The following is a 25,393-nucleotide window of genomic DNA, read 5'->3' on the forward strand; positions in this document are numbered from 1 at the left end:
CTCAGAGGACGTAATTTGTCTTGTTGCAGATTAACAAAAGAAAATCCAGCAGTGTTACTGTGGGGTGCCAGTCGTGGCAAACTGCCTTCTGTCTGATGTTCTCCCAACAGGAAAGAAATTACAAATGGAAAGAAACAGTGGGGAAAGGCATTGACTTCTTTTTATTTATTTATTTATTTTTTATCTCTGGGTTGCTTCTATCAGAGTTTATTATCACTAAATAAATAGTTCATTATGATCCTTGTAAGACTGGAAGAAGTACAATTCATATGGTTAAAGCCTATGCTATATAATCTTTATGAAATTAAAAAGATATCTTTAAGCAGTTGAAACAAAGAAACTGAACATATCATTAGATTTTCACTGGAAGTGATGCATTGCACGCTTTTCATCATTTTGTTTCCATCCATTTAACTTGGCACAATAATTTCAACCCAGTAGAGCTGTTATGTTTGTAGGCCTAAAATCCAGAACAGACAGTTTTCAAGCCATGGATTCCCTTGGGATTGTTATTTTTAGAATGGTGTTTTTGGATTTGTAAGTAAAATAAGGTCTGTAGATTATATAACATTACTTGATACTTTTTTTTTATGTAAATTGGTAACAATTTGCTAAATAAGGGCTGGGCTACAATTACCTCAGGGAATCTTATATATCAATTTAATCATTATAATTTGTAACATTTATATAGCGCTTTTCTAGGTACTCAAAGCGCTTTACATGGAAGGGGGGAATCTCCTCAACCACCACCAATGTGCAGCATCCACCTGGATGATGCGACGGCAGCCATACAGAATGCCCACCACACACCAGCTTACTGGTGGAGAGGAGACAGTGATGAAGCCAATCAGTATATGGGGATGATTAGGAGGCCATGATGGAAGAGGCCAAGGGGCAAATTTGGCCAGGATGCCGGGGTACACCCCTACTCTTTTTCGAAAGACATCCTGGGATTTTTAATGACCACAGAGAGTCAGGACCTTAACGTCTCATCCGAAGGACGGTATTTTTTTATTATTTTTTTATTAATTTATTTTTTTAAACAAACAGCTTCAAAACTGCATGCAATTTGTGTATAGTGTCTACCACAGATTTTATTGTACACAGAAATAAATAAAAAACGGCCATAATAAACGCCTATTGAGCGCAAATTGGGCTTTAAAAATGAACGTCATTAGTGAGCGTCATTAGCAATTAATTTTACGAAAGTAGCGTTGCAACAAAGCAGCAATTAAACTTTTGTTTTATTTCAGTTCGGCGGTTCGGGTGAATTAGTTGATTGTTTTACAGTGTAATATGGACATCTAAAATAGGTTAGCAGCTAGCTAAAGATAGTAGCTAAATTATGTAATAGCCTACACAGTCTTTTAAACAGAATTCCATATTCGCCATGGAATCGGAATGTGAATCAAACTTATGATAATTCTAGAACTGCAATGCATTGATCCCACGAGCCAGAGAGAATCATGTGGAATTGCGTCAAAAACTTTAGACGGGGTGTTTTGGCATTTAGTGGATCCATTTCACCCGTGCTTTAGATTTAAAAGCTTGCATAGTCTCCGATGCAGAGCTTTTTCTGGTCATATGTGTCTGTCTAATCCTTATTTTCCTCCAACCCTACAGACAACTGTGGGAAGCGCGTATCTGCCCACCGCTGATGCCATGTGGTCAAAGCAGCTGTGCGGCTTATAACCAATGACAGGCAGCAGAGACGCCGCGCGGAGCTGCAGGATGCGTCGCGTCGCGCTGATATTTAAACCGTTCTCACATCGCGCGTGCCAGAGATGCGAGCTGCAGCGATTTCTGCGCTGAGAACGGAAAGATGCTGCCTTCGTGGATTCATGGATTAAGCTGGAGTTCAGGACACACCTGTAGATTTTTCACTTAGTTTTCTGCATAATGCCTTATATGAGACAGTTCCTGGTTTTAGCGCTCTTCCTGGGCTCGTTTGGGGAGTGCCGGAATAAACACGCAACGAGAGAGAGGAGGTGGACAGGAGCTGTGGACACTCAGAAGCATGGGACGTAAGTGGAAATTCAACATTTGACAGCTAAACTTGGATTGACATCTCGTGCTGATGATGATGTGGACTAGCCTACGCGTTGCTGGGCTCACTGTTCATGATGAAAAAGTTGCTGATGCTCATGCTGATGATTGTTGTGGTAGTGGTGGAGATGATGCTGATGATGATGATGAATGAAGCAATAATCACATTGATGATGATTGATGAATGTCTGTCAACAAGCAGGCTACACAAAACATCTATTTCTACTGATTTAAGCTTCATAAGCATTTAAAGTGGAAGAAAACGTATTACTGCATTCTAAGATTTAGATTTTGACTTATTTAAGGCTATTTTTAGTTGGCCAGTGACAATTTTTACTGTGCAGAGTGGCTGATATACAATTTAATTGGGATATACAAAATTATATAAATTAACCCCAAAATGCATGTGTATGGGTGTAAATTTTTACTATACTTGTCAGTGACCTTTTCATCTGAAAATCCAGGAATGCCTCAATTAAGTTGTCACACAATCTAAATTATTAAAAAAAAAAAAAAAATTGTTATAGGTTACAGATAGTGTATCTGTGATTTTTGATGAATATATGAATAGTATGCATTTTAGGTTAAATGAAAACTTATTTAATGTATTTGAAACAGTTAAAATTCATTGAAAGTGTCAGACTTTGCAACTTATTACCAAAGAAAAACACTTCTGTTAATCGACCAAGTGGGCACAGTTATCGGCTGATGCTGCTGGTACTTTCCTAATAGTCAAATATCATATGTCAGATATTTATCACTTCATCACTAATTACAAGCATTTGATGATAATGTTTCTGATTTATGTTATCAGAGATGACAGTGTTGCACATGAGAACTGAGGTGATGGTGTGACCTCATCCATTTATGTCTTTCGCAGACTCACTTTTCCACCACCTTTATTAGCCTGATTTCTATATGACAGCAGAGTGCCATAAATGAGGCCAGGGGCCGGGGTGTAATTAACATGACCCAGACAGATGATGCCGGCACTGAACCGCAACACGTATCAATGGTGTGCTCGGACTGGTGCTTCTTACTCAGACAAACAGCCACGTGTCACAGGCACGTTTCGCCCATCTGCCAAGGACAGTACGTTGGCACAAAGCTGTCCTGACAAGCTGACATGGGTACAGCCTCATGGGTCTGTGAAATTAAAACAAACAAGCAATCTTCAGAATTAACATGTTTTTAGAGTGCAAAAGCCTTCAAATTTGCATGAGTAAATCCAGCTGTATCGCTGCAGACAGGGTGCCAGTCATGGCAAGCTGCCTTCTGTCTCATATTCGCAACAGGAAATAAATTACAAATGGCAAGTCGATGTGGGGAATGAGGCCGTTTACTACTCACTGGATTCTTTTGAGTCACTGTCAGTGATTATTATATCGCTACATAAAGATTTAATTATGCTCTTTGCTTGACTGGAACAGGCACAGTTCATGAAATCCAGAGTTTGGGCCTCTTCTGAGCATCTTTCGATAAGATATCCTGCAATTTGAAAAAGATCCGGCTGCAGCAGCAAGTTGGCCACTGCGTTAACAGTTCGTTGATACAAGCGTTGTGCATGATCTTAATCCGTCATTACACTTTTGCGGCTGCATTTTCAGAAATTATATAAATGTCATTGACTTTGAGGGTTCAGGCTGAATTTTTCATGTAACACCTCTGCTCATTTCCACATTATAATAGTTCAAATTGTCCAAATCCATGATATAAGAGGCTGATCTGAGTGTTTTATGTGACTTTGAAACCCGCAGCTCCCTGGCAAAGAAGCCGCCAGATGTGACAAAATCACGGCGACTGAAAACAGAGCAGTTGTTGAAAGTGGACGATCATGACTTCACCATGAGGCCCGCATTTGCAGGTTAGTTCATCATTCTTCTGTGTTGCAAATGTGAACTGAATTCCCTTCATTTAAATGCCACAACTTCCATTAGGAGTCTATTTTAAAAACAAATCTTCAAAGACATGACCAGTATTATTTATGTATAATAGGCTACAGTTTTTTTTTTTTTTTTAATCTTCAAAGACATATACAGTATTCGTAAGTGTTTACGGTTTAGTGTTAACATCCTCCATGAGGATGAAGATTAGTCAAAAATAACTGAAGATTAGTCAAAAATAAGACAACTGTACATGGAGCATGAGACTAAGAAAATCGTGGTAAAGTGTTATTATAAATTCCATACTCAATTGTTTGCCTAAAAGCCACTCAAATATTTGTAGTTGCATTGTTTTAATCTTATGTACAGATTGCACATATTTACTATGCACAATTGGAGAACATTCAAGTCAGTTATTTGACCAACAGGCATAAAATCTACATTGGCTCCCTCTAGGGGGGTAAACAACTTCCCCATCAAGCCCTGCTGTAAAAAGACTGGGATTTCAGTTTAATTGGAGTGCATATGGTTTTGAGTATTGGATTTTTTGTTAACACTTTATTTTACAGTGTCCTTGTTACATATGTTACATGTACTTACCATAGTAACAACAGTAAATTATGCATAATTACATGCAACTAACCCTCATTCAAAACCTAATCCTACCCTAACCCTATAGTAAGTACATGTAGGTGCTTAATATTACTCAGTACTTAAATATAGAATTACACTGTAACAATGACACCTTAAAATAAAGTGTAACCAATTTTTATTTATTTTCTCAATTTAGACAATTATTACTTGATATTAAGCCATTACCTGCATACAATTTTGAAGAAATGGATTCTGCATTATTTCTAGGTTACTATAATCAATAAGTACATTTGTGTCATTGATCATGTGACTCTTTGTACAGACAGTCAAATGTTTTTGCTTCCATTGAACCAAAAGATGCTCTTTGGATCATCTCGAACCATTCTGGAGAACATGATCAACATCAGGTTTTACCTTGTGGAGTTCATGCAGCTTGAGTGTTGCTCGTCATTATGAACTAAATGCTTCGTGCTTAATTCATTCAAAATGTTCAGGTAAATATTTGCTACGGTGATACTGTAATTGGTCCGTTATATTATTTCATGTTAAAGCCTAACTTTGCCAATTTTCAACCTGTTTTTTTATTGCTACAATGTCATGAACAATGTTTAGTTGTTCTCTGTATTACCTGGGCCGAGAAATTCAGGTTTGTTTGTCAGCGTTTCACGTCATCCGGCGGTCTTCAGATTATACTTTCTCATTCTTGTATCCCCGCCCCAAAAACAGTCGGATCAACAGAGGGTTATTAACAGAACAGTTTTTTTAAAGGTAGGTTTATCACTGGAAATTGTATCATACATTGTCTACTCTTTAAACAGCATTATGGTAAAAATGTAACACTATGGCGACAGATTTCGTACCTGTACGCAACAGCGTTTTGCTGGAACTGACAGAACGGCAATTTCTTTCAATTTTTCCCCACCGTTTGGCTTAAAAACAGTGTGTTCATGGTCATCCAGTTTGAAATGCTAACTACAAAAACGGAGGATTTTCAAATTTCCCTTCACGGCATTCTCTTCATATTTTGATTCTTTGCAGCCTTTAGCCACTGGATCGTTCATTGACAACCGAAAGTAACTCGCTCCCGCTAAACGTTTACTCTTTGAATTCTTGCACCCGGGAACTATACAAAAAAAAAGAGTTTGCTTAGTAGTATTTCCTACTAATGCAAGGTAGTTGACTCTGGTCAAGCGTATCCATAACAGACAGGTTGGAGTGGTCTTGGACGGTAGCATAACATGGCCAGTGCATTATGGGTGTTAAAGTTTTACAAAGCAAGCTTGGCAGATGGAGCTTTACACACTTTCCTCAAGGTTTTTTAATGAGATTGTCACTGTCGCTTTTAGGAGCGTTAATAATCAATCAGATCACATAAAAACAGCTGGATGTGTGTGCAAATTGATCCTCTGGGAAGATGAGGTTTTTAAATATTAATAGTTTACCCAAAACTTTCATTATTTATTTACTCCCATTTTGTTTCATTACCCATATACTGTCATTTTCAGGGATTTTCAGTGATAATCATAGATCATAGATAATCACCAACAAAACTTTCAAACTCCAAAAAGGATGAAAAGCACCATAAAGGTATTATAAAAGTAGTCCATGTGATTTGTATATCAAGTTTATATAATCTGATATAAACACATCCAGATTCAAAAATGGCATGTCATCGTCATGGTAAGCAAAACACCATTGTTTGTGTGAGTGTGCATGCAAACAAACCTTCCATTTTTGATAGGCAAGAATGTAAGATTATAAGGGAATAATTACTTCATATGGCTTCAAAAGACTTTTATGGTTTTTATTTTTGGTGAGGTATTTTTGTTTGGCAGTTGCGTTTGACAGTCATGGCCACTATTAATTTTGTCACTAAAATGGTGTAAAGATTAAAAAAAATCCCCTTTTGTGATCCATGGACAAAAATAACAGCATAGGGGTTTTGAATGGCAGGAGGGCGAGAAAATTCATGTCAGAATTTTCATTTTTGTATGATCTTTTCCTTTAATGCTGACTCCTCTAGTCTACCACGGTTAGAATGCTATTAAAGGATGATATAAGGGGGAGCTCAAGACTTCTCTTTGTACGACACTTAAAAGTTTGAGCAGTAAAGGCTAAGGACTAATGAAAGTTCTCCTGCCAGTCCATACAGTCCCCCCTGTTCTTTTTTTAATGATGTGTTCCTATATAGGGCAAAGAAAAAGAAACACGCAGTGTTTGATGCTGTTCCTCCTATGAATAGAGTATTCTAAAAAGTCACTCATTTGGATGCTCAGACTCGGCGTACGTTTGGGAATTGCTCTTTGTTCAGCAGGGGGTCACAGCAAAGGGAATGAAAATAGCCCAAACATATTCACCCCCTCAGACGCATACACAGATCTGTCATCTCTGTCAGTGATGCATTGTTGCATCTGGTTGACGGTGAAAATCTCGCTTCTAGTTCAATACATGATGTAATGAGTTCACAACTGTCATCGATTCATAGTATTATACATTTTCACCCATGGGGGGAAACGATTGCATGCAAAATTGTGGACGATTGTAATCGCATTACAAAACACTAAATAGTCCAAAAACGGAAGCTTTTTTTAAAGCACTGAACAGATTTTATTTCATTCATCATTTTTGAAGTATATTTATTTCAAAATAATTTTGCAATGAGCTTAAAGACAAAAGACTTTTTATAAAATTAGATTTTTGTCTGTTCAAGGTGATTCATATTTGTTAGCAAATGCCAAATATGTGAAAGGATAGTGTCAAAAGCGTCCTTCAACAAGGAGCTAAAAGCCACCCATGATAAGCCGAAGACTGAGGCAAAAAATGCCACTGAAAACACTGGGGTGGGCACTTTTTTTGTTCCCCATAATTGGAAGGAAATAAGGAATAATTTGTTGTGAAGGATGTTCAAAGCGGGTGACATTTGACTGCTGGATTTGCGAAAAATGCCTATACTAAATGCATTAGACAGCACTAAAACCAAAATAATTAGAAAGAAGATACTTAAGTGGTTATGAAAGGCCAAGTTACTAAATAAACAGGTCGGTTCAGAACAAGGAGTTCTTTTTGCATTTACATGTTACTCAAAATTATCTTGCTGTATAAAAAAGTGTTTGCATGGATTTTCACAGCTCTGTCAATGTTCAGTTTTTTTGTTTAATCATCATGCACTTTTGAAGCAGGAAAAATATTAAACAATGCTTTTTAGCATGCTTTTCACCGTCAAATTTCAGTATTCTACCTAAGCAATGATTAGTCAAAGGTAGCGCAGGGATAATGTGCCGTGTATACTGCATAAATGAGATTTACTTCAGAAGCAAAAGAGAATTGCTAATGCATGACTGCAGTCTAGTTTAAATCCAGAGACGGCTAACTGATGGTGCATAAAGCTTATGCCTAATCCTCCACAAGGGGAGTATCTCTTGATGTACACAAAAAACATATAGCACTCACTGTGTGTTTATGGGTCATTACAGGGCAGTATGTGTTTCTTGATGTGAAGGATTACACATATTAAGGATTTGTCTCATGTCGTATGATGACATGCATCCCTGTTTACTTCTGTCTGTAGATTTGCATATGCGATGCTGCTTTCAATACTAATATTCTGGCCTGCTGGGCCAGCAGCATCCGAAAATCAGATACGAACCAAAATGAAAGATCAAAAGATATCAAGTAACCTCTCCATGCCAGGATGCCACGTCTTGAAGCCAGCAGCGTTTCTCATGTTATTCGTGCTTCCAAAATTGGCTGGACTCTAACATTCGGCAAAAGGATCAGTCAGTCTTACAAGCTGCATGCAAAACTGTGGACGATTGTAATCACATTACATTTTGTTGCCCCTCTCTCTTTTCTCACTTTTTCTTTTTTTTATTTATTCGCCCGTTAAAGACATAAGCGATCCTCGCTGATGGGTTCGTCCATCTGGAGGATCGCTCGATCTGCTATGGACTGAGGCGCTCTGGTGCTAGAGACGAGATTAATCTGGCTGCGGTTTGTACTGACCGGACCAATCCCCATGGATTAGCACATGCAACAATCCCAGCCTGTCCTGCCACGCAGACAGCTGGTTTAAAGACCGCCCACTCGCCAAACATCAACCAGCGATCACCAGCTCAGCGGCGTGGCCTCGGGAACTTTGAAAGAAAAGCACTATTATTAAAATCAACCCGAGACGGGCTGATTTCATCTTTTTTGTAAAGGAGTATGTCATAATCATTATGTCCTTTCAACTCTGTTTGACTTACTTTCTTCTGTGAAACACAAAAGAATGCTTTTTTGGGGGGGATTCATTTTAAGAGGATACAAATCATATGGGTTTGGAACAACATGAGAGTGTGCAAATAAAAAATAAATAAAAAATTGAGGTTATTGTTGTTTGTTTTTGATGAACTATCCCTTAATGAACATTTTGTTGTAATCATGTCGCTCCATCAGTGTGACGTTCTTTCCTCTGTGGAACACAAAACGAGATATATTTATGAATTTTAAGAGGACGGAAAGCCAAATGGGTTTTCAATAAGACAAGAGTGTGTAAACAATTACAAAAAAATAGTTTTTTTGGATGAACTATCCCTGTAATGAAAATTTTTGTTGTAATCATTATGTTGCTCCAAACACGTGTGCCTTTCTTTCTTCTGTGGAACAAAAAGAGATATTTGTAGAACTTTTAAGATAATAGAAAGTCATTTGTCTTTGGAACAACATAAGAGTGTGTAAACAATGACAAAAAATTATTATTTTTTATTTTTATGAACTATCTCTTTAATTAAAATTGTGTCGCTCCAAATCAGTGTGACTTTCTTTCTTCTGTGGAACACAAAATGAGATATATTATGAATTTTAAGAGGAGGAGAGTGTGTAAATAATAATACTGGGTTTTTTTTGGGGGGGGGGGGGGGGGGGGGGTGAACTAACCCTTTATTAATATCTAGTTTATATAATGTTATTTGCATTTGTTTTTCATGGAACAAGCACAAATAACCACCTCCAAGTGGTAACTAACTGAGAAATGGGACACTCAAGGTCATTCTAATGGTTTCAGACTCAAACTGACAGCAGGGTATTGATTAGTTTGGACAAATCGATTTTACCTAGGAGCTGTGTCCTTATTTAGGCTTATTTGTGTGAAATGAAAAGCCTTGATGGTACATGACAGGGAAATTGACAGGATGGAGTCCAGTGGATATTGCTTGGCAATAGTTTACTCATGAGGATCTGGATTACATAAGAACATTTGTAAAAGTCATCTCCACAGTTGTCCGTTACTTATCTACAGGGCTCAAATGCATTTTCTACAGCATATTAAGCAATGCTTGTGCATTTCATAAAGATTTTTTTTTTTTATGAGCGACACATTAAGTGACACATAATGGCAAGTTTCAGTCAGTGTCAGTATCATTTTAAGCATCCAAGTTTAATCCACCATTTACCATCTCCAGTAATCTCGTCGGATTACTACGACTAGGAGTGAAACACACTGGAAATCTCGTTTCGAATCTGTCTGACATTTGTGCATCATCCCCGTCCATATGTACCCTCCTGCCCATTTACCTAAATGTCTTACCTTCTGAGTGACAGATAGCCCTATTACACTAATCCTGGGAAAGAGCAAGGGTTTATGTTTGCTACAAAAGACCTTACAAGTGCAGCTCCATGTAGGATATGAAAGCTACAGTTCTGGTTGAAGGCCTGTCCTTTGAGAACTAGCGTTCCTTACAATCCGTCAGATGTCAAAGCAGCTGCTAAGCCTTTTGTGAACAGATCTGGTGGAAAGCAAACAGATTCAGATCTGGCTGTGAGGACATATTTAATGATGCTCACAGAAGTCTTTGCGAACACCCTGCTAATTGCAACTGGTATGAAGCTGTCAGACTCCAGTAAACAATGAGTATTATGAAAAATTAATGCATGGCATATGCAAAAGAGGTCATAAAGCAGTGGGATTGAGAAAATGGTGTAAATGAATTGACAAACAGAGTTGTATATGTTGTATAAATTGATTTGTTTTTTTTGTTTTTTTTTCAGGTCCTGCTATTCCAGTGGGAGTTGATGTACAAGTGGAAAGCTTGGACAGTATCTCAGAAGTAGACATGGTAGGTAATGTGCTGTTTTATGCAACATCCTCAACTCTTTGACTCTAAATTCTAGAATATATGAACACACATTAGGTGTGTTAAACAACACATTAAACAATTACATTTTAATTTAACAAAATAAGAAATTATTATTTGCATGAAAAAATAAGCCTGTAAAAAAAAAAAAAAAGCATTGTGACATTATTTTTATTACACTTAAGCACAAGCACATTTTCTCATCAAATTATTGACATATGTCCAGACGTCTTTTGAGTTCCCTTTCAAAGTGGAACTGTGACACTACGTCATGGAGTTGACGCTATGGGGAACAGCCTCACGGTGTCTGAACACGTGTACCAAACACGCCAAATATTGACTGACGGCAGTCTGTGACGTCATGAGCAGAGCACCCGTGAGTATAAAAGGACACCTGCAAGACCCTTCATCAACTTTTTTGTCTTCAGGAGCTGTTTGTTTATATGCACGTGTAAGACCAGAATTTGTGGGAGCTGGATGCACTCATTGTGATGCATTCGCGGTAAGAGCTTTTGTTTTGCTTGATTCTCTTTCGAGGTATAGATTCTACCGTTTGCACGGAGCGCTTTCAGCTTTTGAGGGAGTTGAATGCGCTCACTGTGATGCATTCGTGGTAAGAGCTTTTATTCCTGCTTGATTCTCTCTCTCGAGGGATAGAATCTAGCGTTTGCACAGAGCTTGATTAGCTCTTTAAGGAGTTGGATGCACTCATAGCGATGCATTTGCAGTAGAAGCTCTGTTCTTGCCCAATTTTCTTATAGTGATGAGTGTCCAGCTTTTGTACGGAGTGCGTGCTCTCGAGGGAGCTGAATCCATTCACCGTAATGCTCTGTAATGCAATGTTGCAATTCACTGTGGCAAGCTCCGCTTTTATAGTGATGAGAGTCCAGCTTTTGTACGGAGTGCGTGCTCTCGAGGGAGCTGAATCCATTCACCGTAATGCTCTGTAATGCAATGTTGCAATTCACTGTGGCAAGCTCCGGCCATGTTTCACTCACTCTTGAGAGTTGAGCATCTGCACCTCGCGGGTGTCATGGCTGCCGAGGCGGAAGAGCGATCATGAGGATTGTAGGCGGAGCTTGGGGAGAAGAAATCAGGGCTTCTGATAGATCCATTCCTCTCAATCCCATTTGGTGAATTTGTAAGCTTGCTCTTAAAAGAGAGCAAAATCTTCTGATCTGATTGGAGATTTATTAAACACCATTGGTCTCATGTTGATTCAGGAAGCCGCTCTGCTACCCCTTCAGACCTGACTGACTTATATTCCACCACCTCCGCTGCCCTGCATATAAGACTGTGAGCCTTTTATTTCTCCAAGATCACCACATTGAGGGGTCAAGATTATGGAGGAATCTTTATGCAGCTTCTACCATGTAGCGAATTATTGGAGGGACTGTAAGAGCATCAATATGAGAGTATGCCCCGGTTGATGAGTTGCTTGCGAGCTGTCTCTCCCTTGGTGCTGCCTTGGAAGGTTGAAAGTCAAGAATTTGCACCTTGCGGTTCAAGCCCTGTGTTGCTGGAATAGCGCGGGAGCTTTGATCGTGGGGTTGCAGGTGGGTAGAGCCTGCCTCCTCTGCTTTACCATCTTGCGGCTTGTGGCAAGGCATATGTGGTGGCTAAACAGGCCTGTGGGGCCCTGCCCACCATGGAATCCACCTAGCAGTGAAAATAAAGAAAACTGAGGGTGGTGTTCCTTCCTCATTGATTTTCGGTTGCTCTCCCTCCATATTCTGGAGGTGTTGGCAGTAAACCGCTGAGGCAGCAGCTTACTGAAAGAGTGGCCACCGATAAGATGATGCAACCCCTTCACTCTTTAGCTGCTCTGCCGAGGTACAACCACTTTTCAGAATGCGTGAGAAGTGGATGAGTGGCGACACTGAAGGTTGCCTGTGATGCTGAAGTTAGGAAGTCAGTTAGCATTTTGATTGCTCCCTTTTAGGAAAGATGCTCAAGTTAGGGTAGAGCAAGGTGTACAAAATTACAATGGGTACTTAAAGTTCTTCCTCTGCTTCGTTTACCTCAAGGGCCAATTACTGTGGGTTTTTGGCACCTTGCTGTCTGTGTATGTGTTCTTACTCAAGGCAGGGGATAAGCTCCTCTCCTCCAGTTACATTGGGGTCTTTAAGTAGGGCTTAAGTCTGGGTAAATTGAAGTACTGGGTACACTGCATTATGCCTTGCTTTCATTTTCCCTCCTTCCCTGAATAGGAGTAAGGATTAGGCTTTCCCTTGGAGAGGCATCAGTAGTGAATAGTCTGAAGGACTAATTACTAAGGGTTTGAGCACTTAAGCCATGCTCCCTTTCTTGAGCTGCCCTCAAGATAACCTTAGGGTAGAGCATGATGGACGGGATTGTGATAGATATTTACAAAATGTCTCAGTTTCGTTTATTCGCTCCCCAACTACGGTTGGGTCTTGAAGTAAGGCCTTTTGCTCCCCTATGGCTTGGTATCGTGCAAAGTCTCTAGTTGGTCCATGCTGGGAAAACCTGACAAGTAAAGGCAGTCTAACGGAGTTTCCTAGTGGTTCCTGGGGAGGTTTTTTGCTCAAACAGGGTTGCGCGCTCTCCCCTATGTCTTTAGTAGAGCTTAATACATAGAGTTTAAAGGGTTGAGCTGCACTAGTAAGAGTTTTGGCATTTATTCTATGCCACTCTCATATTTGCATCCCTTGCAAAATGAGGGTTATATTCTCACCCTTGGAGGTAGTGGTACATGGAAGACCCTAGTTGATTTACTCCCTTTGATAAGCTACTCTTGGGGCCTTTTAGGCAAAAAAAAAATTTTTTTTGCCTGCCCTGAAATTGAGCTTAGTGAGTGGCTGCCATAAGCAATTTTCACCCTGTGGGTTGACATGCTTTGACTCCAGCTAGGTGATCTGTAGAGAGTCAATCTATTTTATGCCCACTATGGTTTGCATAGCCACTGCCTAGTAAGGCAGGCATCCCCTCAGCCTGGCGGGGTAAGTATTGGTTCCCCATAGCGTCATCTCCATGACACGAATCAAAGTTCCACTCGAAAGGGAACATCTCTGAGAAGAGGAACGAGATGCTGCACCTCGTTACCTTGCATCGGTTTGCTTGAACGTCTCCTTTAGACAAGAGAGTTGATGAAATGTCTTGTAGATGCCCTCTTATACTCAGGATGAGGATGTTTCCCATAGCGTCAACTCCATGACGCTGTGTCTCATTCCCCTTCTCAGGGAACCAGTAACCTAGATGTTTTTTTGCTTAGATTTAATTACTAAAAAAATGATTATATATATATATATATATAAAATAGAGATGCGCTGATCAACCGGCCAGGGAATGGAATCGGACAATTTTCCACATGATCAGCCTGGACCGATGACCGGACGGTCAGTCTCACGTCTTTCCGATCCCGAGCCAGTCCGTTTTGTTTCTAGCGGCACAGGCAATAACGTCAACTGTGTGTTTTTTGCTCTCCTCTCCGACGGCGAAGTGACACACACCCGCCTCCTTTCACTCACTCGTCTCATTTACTCTGGTTAAATAGTGCTTGTATTGCGCATCATTTTACTAATTCCCGCAGGTTTCTTGCTCACACCCAGTGTGCGCACCACTGATCTACAAAAGTGGAGCGCGCTTCTCAGTCTCAAGCAACTTGTAAGTCGCAAGTACCAAAATGAGTGGCTTACTGCGCATCAACGGTCAATTTATGCTATCAACTGTCAAAAAAAATTGCAATCGCTGCATCTCTAATTTATAAAATTAAAAACAGTCATCATTACCATGATTTATAATTATCTTACAATTTAAATAGTATATAATCATATTTTCTTTATTTTAGAAAGTTTTTTCTAAATTTTCTTGAAAAAGTATATGCAAAAACTGGCTTTATGCTAAATTTTAAAAGGTAAGAGAATTATGAAATGTTCTTTGTAAGATTTTGTAAGATTCACCCTCAATTTCATAATTCTCTTGCCTTTTGCTCATTTATTACATGGCTGTTTTGCAGTTACATGTGTCCCGCAAGGGTATTCCTAAAAAAAGAGCTTCTGCGTCTCTGATGGCAGAAACTTTGATCATGAATCTTCTTTTTACTTCTGTTATACAGAATATGACAACCATTCTGTCATTCCGTTCTCATGTTTTGGATTTCCCTCTTGGCAGAAGCCTTTGTGTGATGTAACAAAGAAACTTTGTGGTGCTTTTATTGACCATATATAATTACTGGCCGCTCCAAGTGTTTATGGTTATGTAACCAAAAGAATAGAGAAGGGATGATCTGCTTGAGCGATTTAAAGAGACAAAGCCGCCATGTGGAGGATCAAGAGGTACGTAGTTAGACGACAAAGAGAGACACGTTAGGAGTGTTTACTGTATGTAAAATTGGCCATGTACTTGCTCTAGTGAAGTACAGTTGTCGTTTGTTACTCCCAAAACTTTGCAATGTGTACATTGTCATTATTTATCGAGAAAATAATTTAATCTCACATAAACTTCGAGAGCATGTCCAGATCATATTTCACCCCAAAATCAAAAGGTAGAAATTAGAAACTACATGTTGCTTAGAAAATGAAGCCAACTGTATTTAATGGTACATAAAGGTTTTTAGCATTGTGACATTAGTTTTTTGACAATTAATCACATCCCCTTCTTTCAATTCTCATTGTTTTAATGCAAATACAATCCCATTCTAATTCATATAATGCAGAAAAACAATGGTATTTTATGTCAGCATTTACTCCTCATGTTGTTGCAAACACAAATGACTTTCATTGTTCCTTAAATCTCAAAAGGAGAATTTCTGAAGAATGTGGTCACTCTTTTGATTGCAATTACAAGGAATGGAGCTTTCACGCTTCAAAAAGACACTGAAGTACCATAAAAGTGATTCATATCATGCGCTATGCTCTTCAATCTTCAGAAGCCATAAGATTTTGAAGACTTGGACTATTGCGCATAGGTCATATGAACCACTTTTATGGTACTTCTGTGTACCTTTTGAAGCTCTAGTCCCCATTCTTGAGACATGTACAGTCTCCAAATGTCTCATTTTGTGTTCCAAGGTAAAAAGAAAGTCAAAATGTTTTTGACTAGATGGTTTTGAAATTACAAATGATCCCAATTTTTTTTTTTTTTTTTATCTTTTGAAAATCAGATATTTTTCACCTCACTGTGAGAAGTAGATTTTTGAAGTAAGATTTTTGAGGGAGATAATGTCCCAATTATGTTCCAATTTTCAGTCTCATGATCCTTCAGAAATCATTCTGATATACTGCTCAGGAAACAATTCTTTTGTATCTTTTTTTCACGATTCTTTGATGAATAGAAAGTTCAAAGTAACAGCATTTATTTGTGACATTGAAAATGTCACTTTTGATCAATTTAATATGTCCTTCCTGAATAAAAGTATGAATTAGTCAAAATACAAATACCAACCCCAAACTTTTAAAAGTTAATGTATCTCCTTTGTACATGTTCAAACAACAAGGATGATACAGCCTCCTGTAAAGATTGTTCTTTTGACTGAATATTGTGAAAACTCCCACAATCTATTTTCCTCCGTTTGTGTAGGACTTTACTATGACATTATACTTGAGACACTACTGGAAGGATGAGCGCTTGTCCTTCGCCAGCACCACAAATAAAAGCATGACTTTCGACGGCCGCTTGGTGAAGAAGATCTGGGTTCCTGATGTCTTCTTCGTCCACTCTAAAAGATCTTTTATTCATGACACCACCACAGAAAATATCATGCTGAGAGTGTTCCCTGATGGTCACGTTCTCTACAGCCTGAGGTAAAAAAGCAGATTATCAACACTAGCATTTCTGACTTTTAAGTGTGCCATTATAGTTCCAATTATTTGTAAGTTATGTATATATGTATAGAGTTTAAATGTGTTTATGTAAATGTACGTATACATATTTATTATACGTGTTTATTTTGTACAAAGTAAGAAAAAGCTAAAAAAAAAATTGCTGGGCTTAAGCATTTGCATATTGCTTTAGTGTTAAAATTAGAACGATGCTTCTGGCCTGTGATGTTTTTGCCGTGTCTTTTGTGCTGCGAGTTAAAAATTAGGCCAAGCTACCTGCGTGCAGGCTATAATCAAGGTCTAGCGCTGAGTTCAAAGTCAAATTTCAGATACTGTTCTGGCTCCAGGGAAAGTGTCATTATTGATGGGCTTGGCCCAGATTATTTCCATTGTCCGACAAATGATGGACAGAGAACAGAGAGAAATACTGAGAGAAAAATGAGATGTCCTCTGTGCCAGTTCAGTAAATGCTGCTAGTATGCTGTTCTTGACTAGCATTACTAAGCACATTTACATCACATTTACATTTTTATTCTTAGCAGAAGCTTTATTACAAAAGCCCATGAATTTCTCTTTTTGTGGAACACAAAAGGAGATGCTTAGTAGAATGTTCAAGATGGTCTTTTATAGGGCATTAAAACGATTAATCGTATCTAACTTAAAAGTTTGTTTACATAAAATGTTTGTGTATGTATGTATATATGTGTGTGTGTGTGTATGTGTTTATGCACTGAAAAAAATGATTCGTTGAAATTAATAAAAAAAATTGTAAGTGGTTGCATTCAATTGATTTTATCTACATTTAAACAAATGCATTAAGTTGAACTAAAATTGAATCATTTTTTTCAGTGTGTGTGTGCGTGTCTATGAGTGTGTGTGTAATATATACACACACTGAAAAAAATGATTCAATTTTAGTTCAATGCACACACACACACACATATATATATACACATATTATATAAACAAACTTTTATGTTAGATGCGATTAATCGCAATTAATCGGTTTTACAGCTCTATTCTTTTACACTCGTATAGAAAAGAGCAGCTTAGACATTCTGCTGTACAACTCCTTTTGCGTTTCACAAATGCAAGAATGTCAGGTCACACTATATATTGGGTGTCTTCAATTACTATGTACTTACATCAAAAAAATTGTTTACTACAGTGGACTTATTGTATTCATGTTGGATTGCAAAACACTTTTGCTTCTATTGAGGTGAGATACTGGTAAGGTTAGAGACAGGTTTAGTGGTATGGTTAGGTTTAAGGGTTGGTTAAGGGATAGGTGTAGGGTCAACAGTGTAATTATGGATATAATTACAGATATTAATTAAATGCTATTATGTACAGGTATTTTTAATATATAAGCACAATGTAAAAACATGTATTGACACAATAAGTGCATTCTATTAAATTATTAATTTAAATCTTAGTACATAGTAGTTATAGTCAGATACTTGTACAGGTTTGGGCATGAGGGTGAGTATATGATGACTGAATTTTCCATTTTTGAGTGAATTATCAATACAGGTTCCACTTCCCTTCTAACTGCAAATGAAAATTCCATGGATTTTGGGTTCGAAAACTGAAGTCTGTGAGAAATATGATGAAATATAAAGATCTAAGACGGTGTGTTTCTGTATTTTCATTCATGTTATACATGGTTCTTATGCCCAGGGTCACAGTTACAGCAGCCTGCAACATGGACTTCAGCCGTTTCCCGCTGGATACACAGACCTGCACTTTGGAGTTGGAGAGTTGTGAGTGAATCACTAATTTGTGTTATTTTTAGTGCGGCACATGCTCAATCCACTCTGCCAAGTTAGTTTTTTCCTGAATTGGATCCTTTTTTTTTTCTAGACGCCTACACGGATGAGGATCTGATGCTGTACTGGAAAAGTGGAGATGAGTCTTTGAGTATAGATGACAAAATCTCTCTCTCTCAGTTCCTCATACAGAAGTTTCACACTACCTCTCGGCTGGCATTCTACAGCAGCACAGGTATCTGGGGATTATTTGTCAAGTTGATTTATTTCAAATAAATGTGGCCCCAAGATGGATTTGGACACTTAAGTCACACTTAAAAGTGTAGGAATGTTATTACATTAAATATCAAAGCAAGTGGCATCTGCAAGCAAATTATGCCAGAGCTTTCCTCCGAACTAACTTCACTCTCTGTGCTGGGTTTACAGTGACATTTAACCAACTGGTGCCACTGGTTCATCAGATTGTGTTCAACAACCACAATGTGTCCTAATTCTGGACAATGTATAATTATTTTTTTATCATTTCAACCTAACAAACACATTTTTGTGAAATATTTAGCTTAAAGTGTGCTTGGACTGTCTTGCTTTAAAATACACTACTGTTCAAAAGCTTATTAAGATTTACATTTATATATATACAATATAGAGACATTAAAGACATTAATGATGTTGGAAAAGATTTCTATCTCAAATGAATGCTGTTCTTTTGAACTTTCTATTCATAAAAAATATTTTTTAAATATATATATTTTTAAATTAGAATTAGCATATTAGAATGATTTCTGAAGGATCATTGACACTGAAGACTGGAGTAATGATGCTGAAAATTCAGGAAGGATTAAATGATATTTTAAAATATTAATATAACTGTTCTTACTGTATTTTGGATCAAATAAATGCAGCCTTGGTGAGCATAAAGGCCCCAATATACTCATGGTGAAGTCCTTTTTGTTTGAAATATGCGACCATCAATATACTGTTAGTGAACATCCCAACGCCGCCCACACTGCTTAGAGTGGCATTTAGATGAATATGTAAATATGTGTTGCACGCTTTCATTTTTTAATAACAAAATAAACAACAAAAATGACAGCTGTGAGAAAACAGCAGTTAAGAAAGCATCTGATTATAGCTTTCCAATTCTGCACTATAGTAAAGTCACGTTTTTATAGCGCTTTATACAATAGATTGTTTCAAAGCAAACAGCTTTACAGTTTTAAACGAACAAACAATGTCAGCGTCTCTTTCAATTAGGACTACAACTTTAATTTCTACTATAAAGCAGCACTACAGTGTATTTGCGTTTTCCTCGTGATGGACGTCTGTTCTGGATGGACTAAACAAACGAAATTAACTGATAAGTTCTGTCAAAGAAGGGGGAGCCTCAAAGCACACCTACCTGTTATGTTATTACCACAATGCTAGTTTGAAGGTGTTTACCAGTCAGAGCAAACTTTACCGCAAAGTTCACTTTGGCAAGCTGTTGGAACTTCCAAAACGAACACCAAACGAACTTCATTTTGGCCTGATAACGCGATAGCGTTAAAACTTAAAACTACTTACCTCAGGCTCCATTTTGCAAAACTGGCATGCCAAGTTGGCCTCTTTTCCCTAGCAATGACCGCGTCCATATTCTCCTCTTTTGCTTCCTAGTCTTTTTCTCGGCACACGTAAAAACCTCAATTGCCAAAGTGAGATTCATCTTTCTCTATTTATTTACCACTAGCACATGCTGATGATGTTTATTCTTCTATACTAAGTTGTGTTGCAGCCTATGATTCAATAGGTGTCACCATCGTACAGTCAATATACATGTCGTACCCAAGTTTATTAGATCAGTGTGATTTGTAATGATCTTATAGGATTGCTGAAATCGCACAGTCTGTAGCAGGCATTAAAGGAGAACTCCGGTCAATTTTAACATTGAGCTCATTTTTTTGTAAATTTGGAGTGCTGTCAATACAGAGAACAACGACAAAAATCGGTGTTGCCTACAACGTTTTATCCTCTTTTTAAAATTTGCACCCTGTTGACTTCAATGGGGCAAGTTTTAAACCTGCTTTTAGCCTCTTAACATCCTTGATGTGTCATTACAAGTGCACAGCTAATGTGAGTGATTCCTTCAGAGTGATCACGGGTGAATCTGACTGCAGTAGACGTGAAAGATATTAATAAATATGATGTTATTTAAGCCAGCGCAAATACCTGTATTTACATCCTGTTTTCGGTCGAAGTCCACAGTAATCGATTGTCGAGTTCACGCACGTGATCATAGGTAACTAAACCTATATGTGTGAACTCGACAATCAATTACTATGGGCTTCGACCGAAAACAGGATGTAAATACAGGTATGTGCGCTGGCTGAAACAATATCATTTTTATTAATATCTTTCACATCTACTGCAGTCAGATTCACCCGTGATCACTCTGAAGGAATCACTCACATGGCTGGGCACTTGTAATAACACATCAAGGATGTTAAGAGGCTAAAAGCAGGTTTAAAACTTGCCCCATTGAAGTCAACAGGGTGCAAATTTTAAAAAGAGGATAACACGGTGTAGGCAACACCGATTTTTGTCGTTGTTCTCTGTATTGACAGCACTCCAAATGTACAAAAAAATGAGCTCAATGTTAAAATTGACCGGAGTTCTCCTTTAAGAGACTTCTTCCAAAAACATGGAAAAATCTTACCAACACCAAACTTTTGAACAGAGGTGTAAATGTCACTTGTTTTAATATTTATTTTTTATTTAATCCAATGAAATTAGTTTTTAAGTGTGGCTGAAATGTTTTGGGGTTGCTGGGTTAATATTTGACTCAATCATCCATCTGCATTTTTATCTCTCTTTAGGATGGTACAACCGCCTGTACATAAACTTTACGCTTCGCCGCCACATCTTCTTCTTCCTGCTGCAGACTTATTTCCCTGCCACGCTTATGGTGATGTTGTCCTGGGTGTCGTTCTGGATTGATCGCAGGGCTGTTCCTGCCAGAGTTTCATTAGGTAAGATTATCACAAATCAGCATTTTGGCCTCGGGCGTCACTGCTGAGTCGTGTCACGCACCTGCAGATGTTAACAGGATGTGGTGATTTTATCCAGGTATCACCACGGTGCTCACCATGTCCACCATCATCACAGGGGTGAACGCCTCCATGCCCAGAGTCTCCTACATCAAAGCTGTGGACATTTACCTGTGGGTCAGTTTTGTGTTTGTGTTCCTGTCCGTCTTGGAGTACGCGGCAGTCAACTACCTGACCACGGTCCAGGAGAGGAGAGAGCGGAAGCTCAGAAATCGAGCAGCTCAAGAGCAGGTAAAAAATCGGAATTTCTGAACATCTATTTTCAATTATGGATGCATTGTTTTTTTAAAGAACCCATGACATGAAATATGTAGAGTCTTGTGGCTCTTAGTCTTTGTTTGTTAGTTTTGAGTGTAATCTATCTGTTAACATACACCTAAAAATAGACTGTTGCCACGTGACCTTATCAAATTGCATATTTCATTTGGTTCGTGGAGCTTTATCATCTCGGTTATTTGGATTATTTAAGTATGTTTATGAAATGTCTTCACCTTTAGCAATCCAATCAAATAATGAGTCTAGAAAGATTTTAAGAGCTGTTAAAAAACACGGCTGAAATGATTACAGGGTCATTCATCAAAATGGAAATGAAAGTCGAGAACAATGCGTTGTGGGATACAGTACAGAACACGGCATTCTCTTTTTATACTCTTGTTTTGCTCTGCCACTAATTTGGGTGCAAAATTGTTTATGGCAGTATGCAATAGACCTTATTCACAGCAGTGCCAGCTTTGTTTTTTAATGGGACTGAAAGCGAGGCTGTGAGGGAAAGACATACAGTAAGCTGTATTTCAGTAAGTTGTATTTAATGTGTTTTTGGGTTGTTCTGCTGACGAAACGCTGCAAAAATATATTTCCAAGAAATTTCAGTAGACCAACATGAGCTGTGGAAAATTATAAGTGATCATACTTGTTATGGCGCTGCTCTAAATAAGGTCTATTCCATAGCCACAAGCTATGTTTAGAAGTTATATTTGAACTCTAGCATACTACTTACTACACAATGGCTACTATTTTTTTTTAAGTATTAATTATGCAGTATTTTCCAACTGTAATCCGCTACTTTGTTGTCATGACCATCTTACACATAAACATCTTAACTCTTGCTATTCCAATCAAATATCAAAACACAAAAGATTGTGTGGATATTACTTCTGACTTATCCATGAATGGAAAGTCAACTCAATCGCATTGCATTGTGGGATATTGTATTTCATACTGCACTTTTTAAAGGTATTTCTATGCATTCAGAAATATTGCCTGTGGTGAGCTGTATACATACTATATACTAACTACTTTTTAAGAAGCCCTTCTTTATAGTGGCCAATTTTTTGAGTGGCCTTGATTTATTAATGCCAACTGATAATTTGCCCTTGTTAATGATCTCTTCTTCGCTCTCTTTGTTTTCTGTTCTCTCTGGGTGCCCAACTCTTCATGTTCCAGTCATTGCCATGCACCTGCGGTATGTCCCACACCAGGACCATGATGTTGGATGGGACCTACAGTGAGGCTGACGCCAACAGCTTGGCTGGCTACACAGAGGCTCCCATGGTTCACGAAGAATTGGTGCCGGAGAAACAGGAACATATGGTGGTTCACCTGTCAATGAGCAGCGAGTCCACCGCCACTAAGAAAAAGGGCATCCGCGCCTTCCGCATTATGCAGAACACGCATGCCATTGACAAGTACTCCCGCATGATCTTTCCAGGAGCCTATATAGTTTTCAACCTTATTTACTGGTCGGTGTACTGCTGATCGTTCTCCAGCTACATCCATCTTATACTCTTTTAGACTTTTGGAGGTTTACACAACCATCCTTCTGACTTTTTGATGCACATCAAACATTGGCTCATGCGATACCAAACTGCTGTTACCTTTGTCACTTTCATACGCAAAAAGACTGGCGAAATGCAGAGAGAAATATGGTTGAGGGCTTCATATAGGCCTCTTCAGGTTTATGACAAATTAACTGTAAAACATTTATCAGACTTTTGTACGGGCTTGTGTTTTCTCTTCATGTTTGCGTCATTGGTCTATTAATGTTATGGTATGGACAGAGCAAGAAAGTCTTTTTTAGCTACTCTTAGCTAAATTAATTGTTTCCTCTTTTACTTTTTATACCTAAAAAAATAATAGTGCTTTTAACAGATATGTTGAAAGGATAGTCAAGAGATCCAGTCATATCATTGGCATAGAAAAAAATCTTTTTTTTTCTTTTTTTTTTACATAAGGTGGGTTGCACCCTCATGGGAGCCGCCATGTTTAGATCACATGACCATCTGTTTTGTGCAATTTGAGCAATTTAATACGTTTATATAATTATTTATGTAGCAAAGACTTATACATGATTCTTACTGTGCTCAAGGTGCTTTACAAAAATAATCAAAAAGGCCATATAAAACAAACCAAATACAATATAGAGATACAACTCAACAAAAATGTTGTCATCAGACCAAAAAGGAACAGGACAAATAACAAATTAAACCGCTCCGATGTAAAGTGGCGGTGGTTAATAAATAAAATGTAATGAATTAACACTAACTTAAAATTATTTAGTAAACCTTTAAGTCTATTTATTTGCTGATCTGCACAATGTCCAGTTTTATTTCATTTAGGCAAGGCCGTTTGTTTATGCTAGCAATCGCTCATGTTAATATATAGTAATTACCAGTAACGAGAAAGAATCCTTTCAGTTTGAGGATTGTTTGGATGTGCGTGTTATGTGGAGTGAGTGTGTGTGTGTATGTATTTGATACCATTATATTTTTCATGCAAAATAAATCGGTATGTCTTTACTGTGGTTCATCTGTATGCATGTTAGTTTTATTTATTATACTTATATTTTATATCAGTTATACTCCAACCTGAACTTGCCATGATACCTTACAAGAGTTGAGTGCAAAGTTTGTTCATGGAGGCAGTCAGGGCAGGCTAAAGGTTAGTTTGTGATGAAATGGTCTTGAATACAACTTGAAACTGCCTTATGTGCAACTTTAAACACTGAAGGTGATGGTTAATTTTGGTGGGACAATTTTAGTGCACATTAGTACACGTACAGGCATCACATGCCAAATTTTCAAAACACCTGTTGCTGTAAATGAAAATGCTGTGAACTATGTATTATGTGCTTGAAGTTTGTATTTATATTTGAAGGTATAACCAAATCATTGAATCTATGAAGACAGCTCCACTCCATAAGATGTTTCTGTAATTGTTGAAAAGTTAAGAATGTAATATGTGTTGACCAGAAAAAAAGGTGCATTGTAAAATTATATATATGTATAGATTTAAACGTATTTTGTATTTTTTAAAATATATAAAGGTGAAGGTTATTGTTAGTTATGTTGCATTACATTATCACTCAGTACCCCTGAAATCACCTGTCCTAAGATAACTCAATAAAAAAAAGAATCACTACTGTGTCCTGACAGAAGGCAGGATTTATTTATTTTTTAAATATAGTAAAGTTTCACAGCTGAGTCCCTGCTTTTTGTCAACACCATGAGATGTTTATGAAAGCATATACAAATGTGATATTAAAGTCAGCCTTTATCCTGAATGTCCTTTTTCTTTGAGTTCAACTATGTCAAATGGCTCTGTTTTTTTTTTGTCATTTTAAGCAGTAGAGCTGTCTTTTTCTAGTCATATTATACAAAAACCTTATTTTATTCATAAATAAAAAACTGCTATTCTAATAACACGTTTGAGGGAATAAACTGTGGAATTTATAGATTATTTGCCTCAATGGGTCCATAAAAACAAAAAACTACAACATTTAATTTGTATGATTATTTGATCATTTTCTTTCTAATAGTGATAATTTAATAGATGGGTTGAAAATGAGTTTGAAACCATCCTTTATATGGTTAATGCTAGATATGTAATATTTATAATAAATATTTCACTCATTATTTGCAGAGGTGGAAAGTAACGAATTACATTTACTCGCCTTATACGTAATCGAGTAGTTTTTTTGTGTATTTCTACTTTTTAAAGTAGCCTAGTTTTTTAAATCTGTAATTTTACTTTTACTAAAGTTTTCATTCATTTAACTGTCATTTTAACAGATGATAATAATAATAACAACCGTAATTTAATAATACTGTTTATTTATTTAATAACTGA

General features: G+C 37.7%; 1 protein-coding gene across 1 annotated transcript; it reads left to right on the forward strand.

Moving 5' to 3' along the window:
• Window positions 1-1,716: 1,716 nt before the first annotated feature.
• On the forward strand, window positions 1,717-24,077 carry gabrr2a (gamma-aminobutyric acid type A receptor subunit rho2a). The gene is made up of 9 exons (XM_084392461.1): window positions 1,717-2,024; window positions 3,804-3,910; window positions 10,548-10,615; window positions 16,175-16,398; window positions 18,097-18,179; window positions 18,280-18,420; window positions 21,038-21,190; window positions 21,288-21,499; window positions 22,712-24,077. Exons 1-9 carry the CDS (start codon window positions 1,900-1,902, stop codon window positions 23,021-23,023), a joined length of 1,425 nt encoding a protein of 474 aa, XP_084248587.1. The 5' UTR covers window positions 1,717-1,899; the 3' UTR covers window positions 23,024-24,077.
• The last annotated feature ends 1,316 nt before the right edge of the window (window positions 24,078-25,393 follow it).

This window comes from Rutilus rutilus (assembly GCF_951802725.1).
Source record: "Rutilus rutilus genome assembly, chromosome: 21".
NCBI lineage: Eukaryota > Metazoa > Chordata > Actinopteri > Cypriniformes > Leuciscidae > Rutilus > Rutilus rutilus.

What these genes read in the sequence shown, in the direction of transcription:
- gabrr2a (XM_084392461.1), top strand. Translation starts at nt 1,900, where the DNA reads ATGCCTTATATGAGACAGTTCCTGGTTTTAGCGCTCTTCCTGGGCTCG. An exon ending in GGCATTCTACAGCAGCACAG is followed by an intron (nt 18,421 to 21,037) that starts GTATCTGGGGAT and finishes ATCTCTCTTTAG; the next exon opens with GATGGTACAACCGCCTGTAC. An exon ending in ATCGAGCAGCTCAAGAGCAG is followed by an intron (nt 21,500 to 22,711) that starts GTAAAAAATCGG and finishes TTCATGTTCCAG; the next exon opens with TCATTGCCATGCACCTGCGG.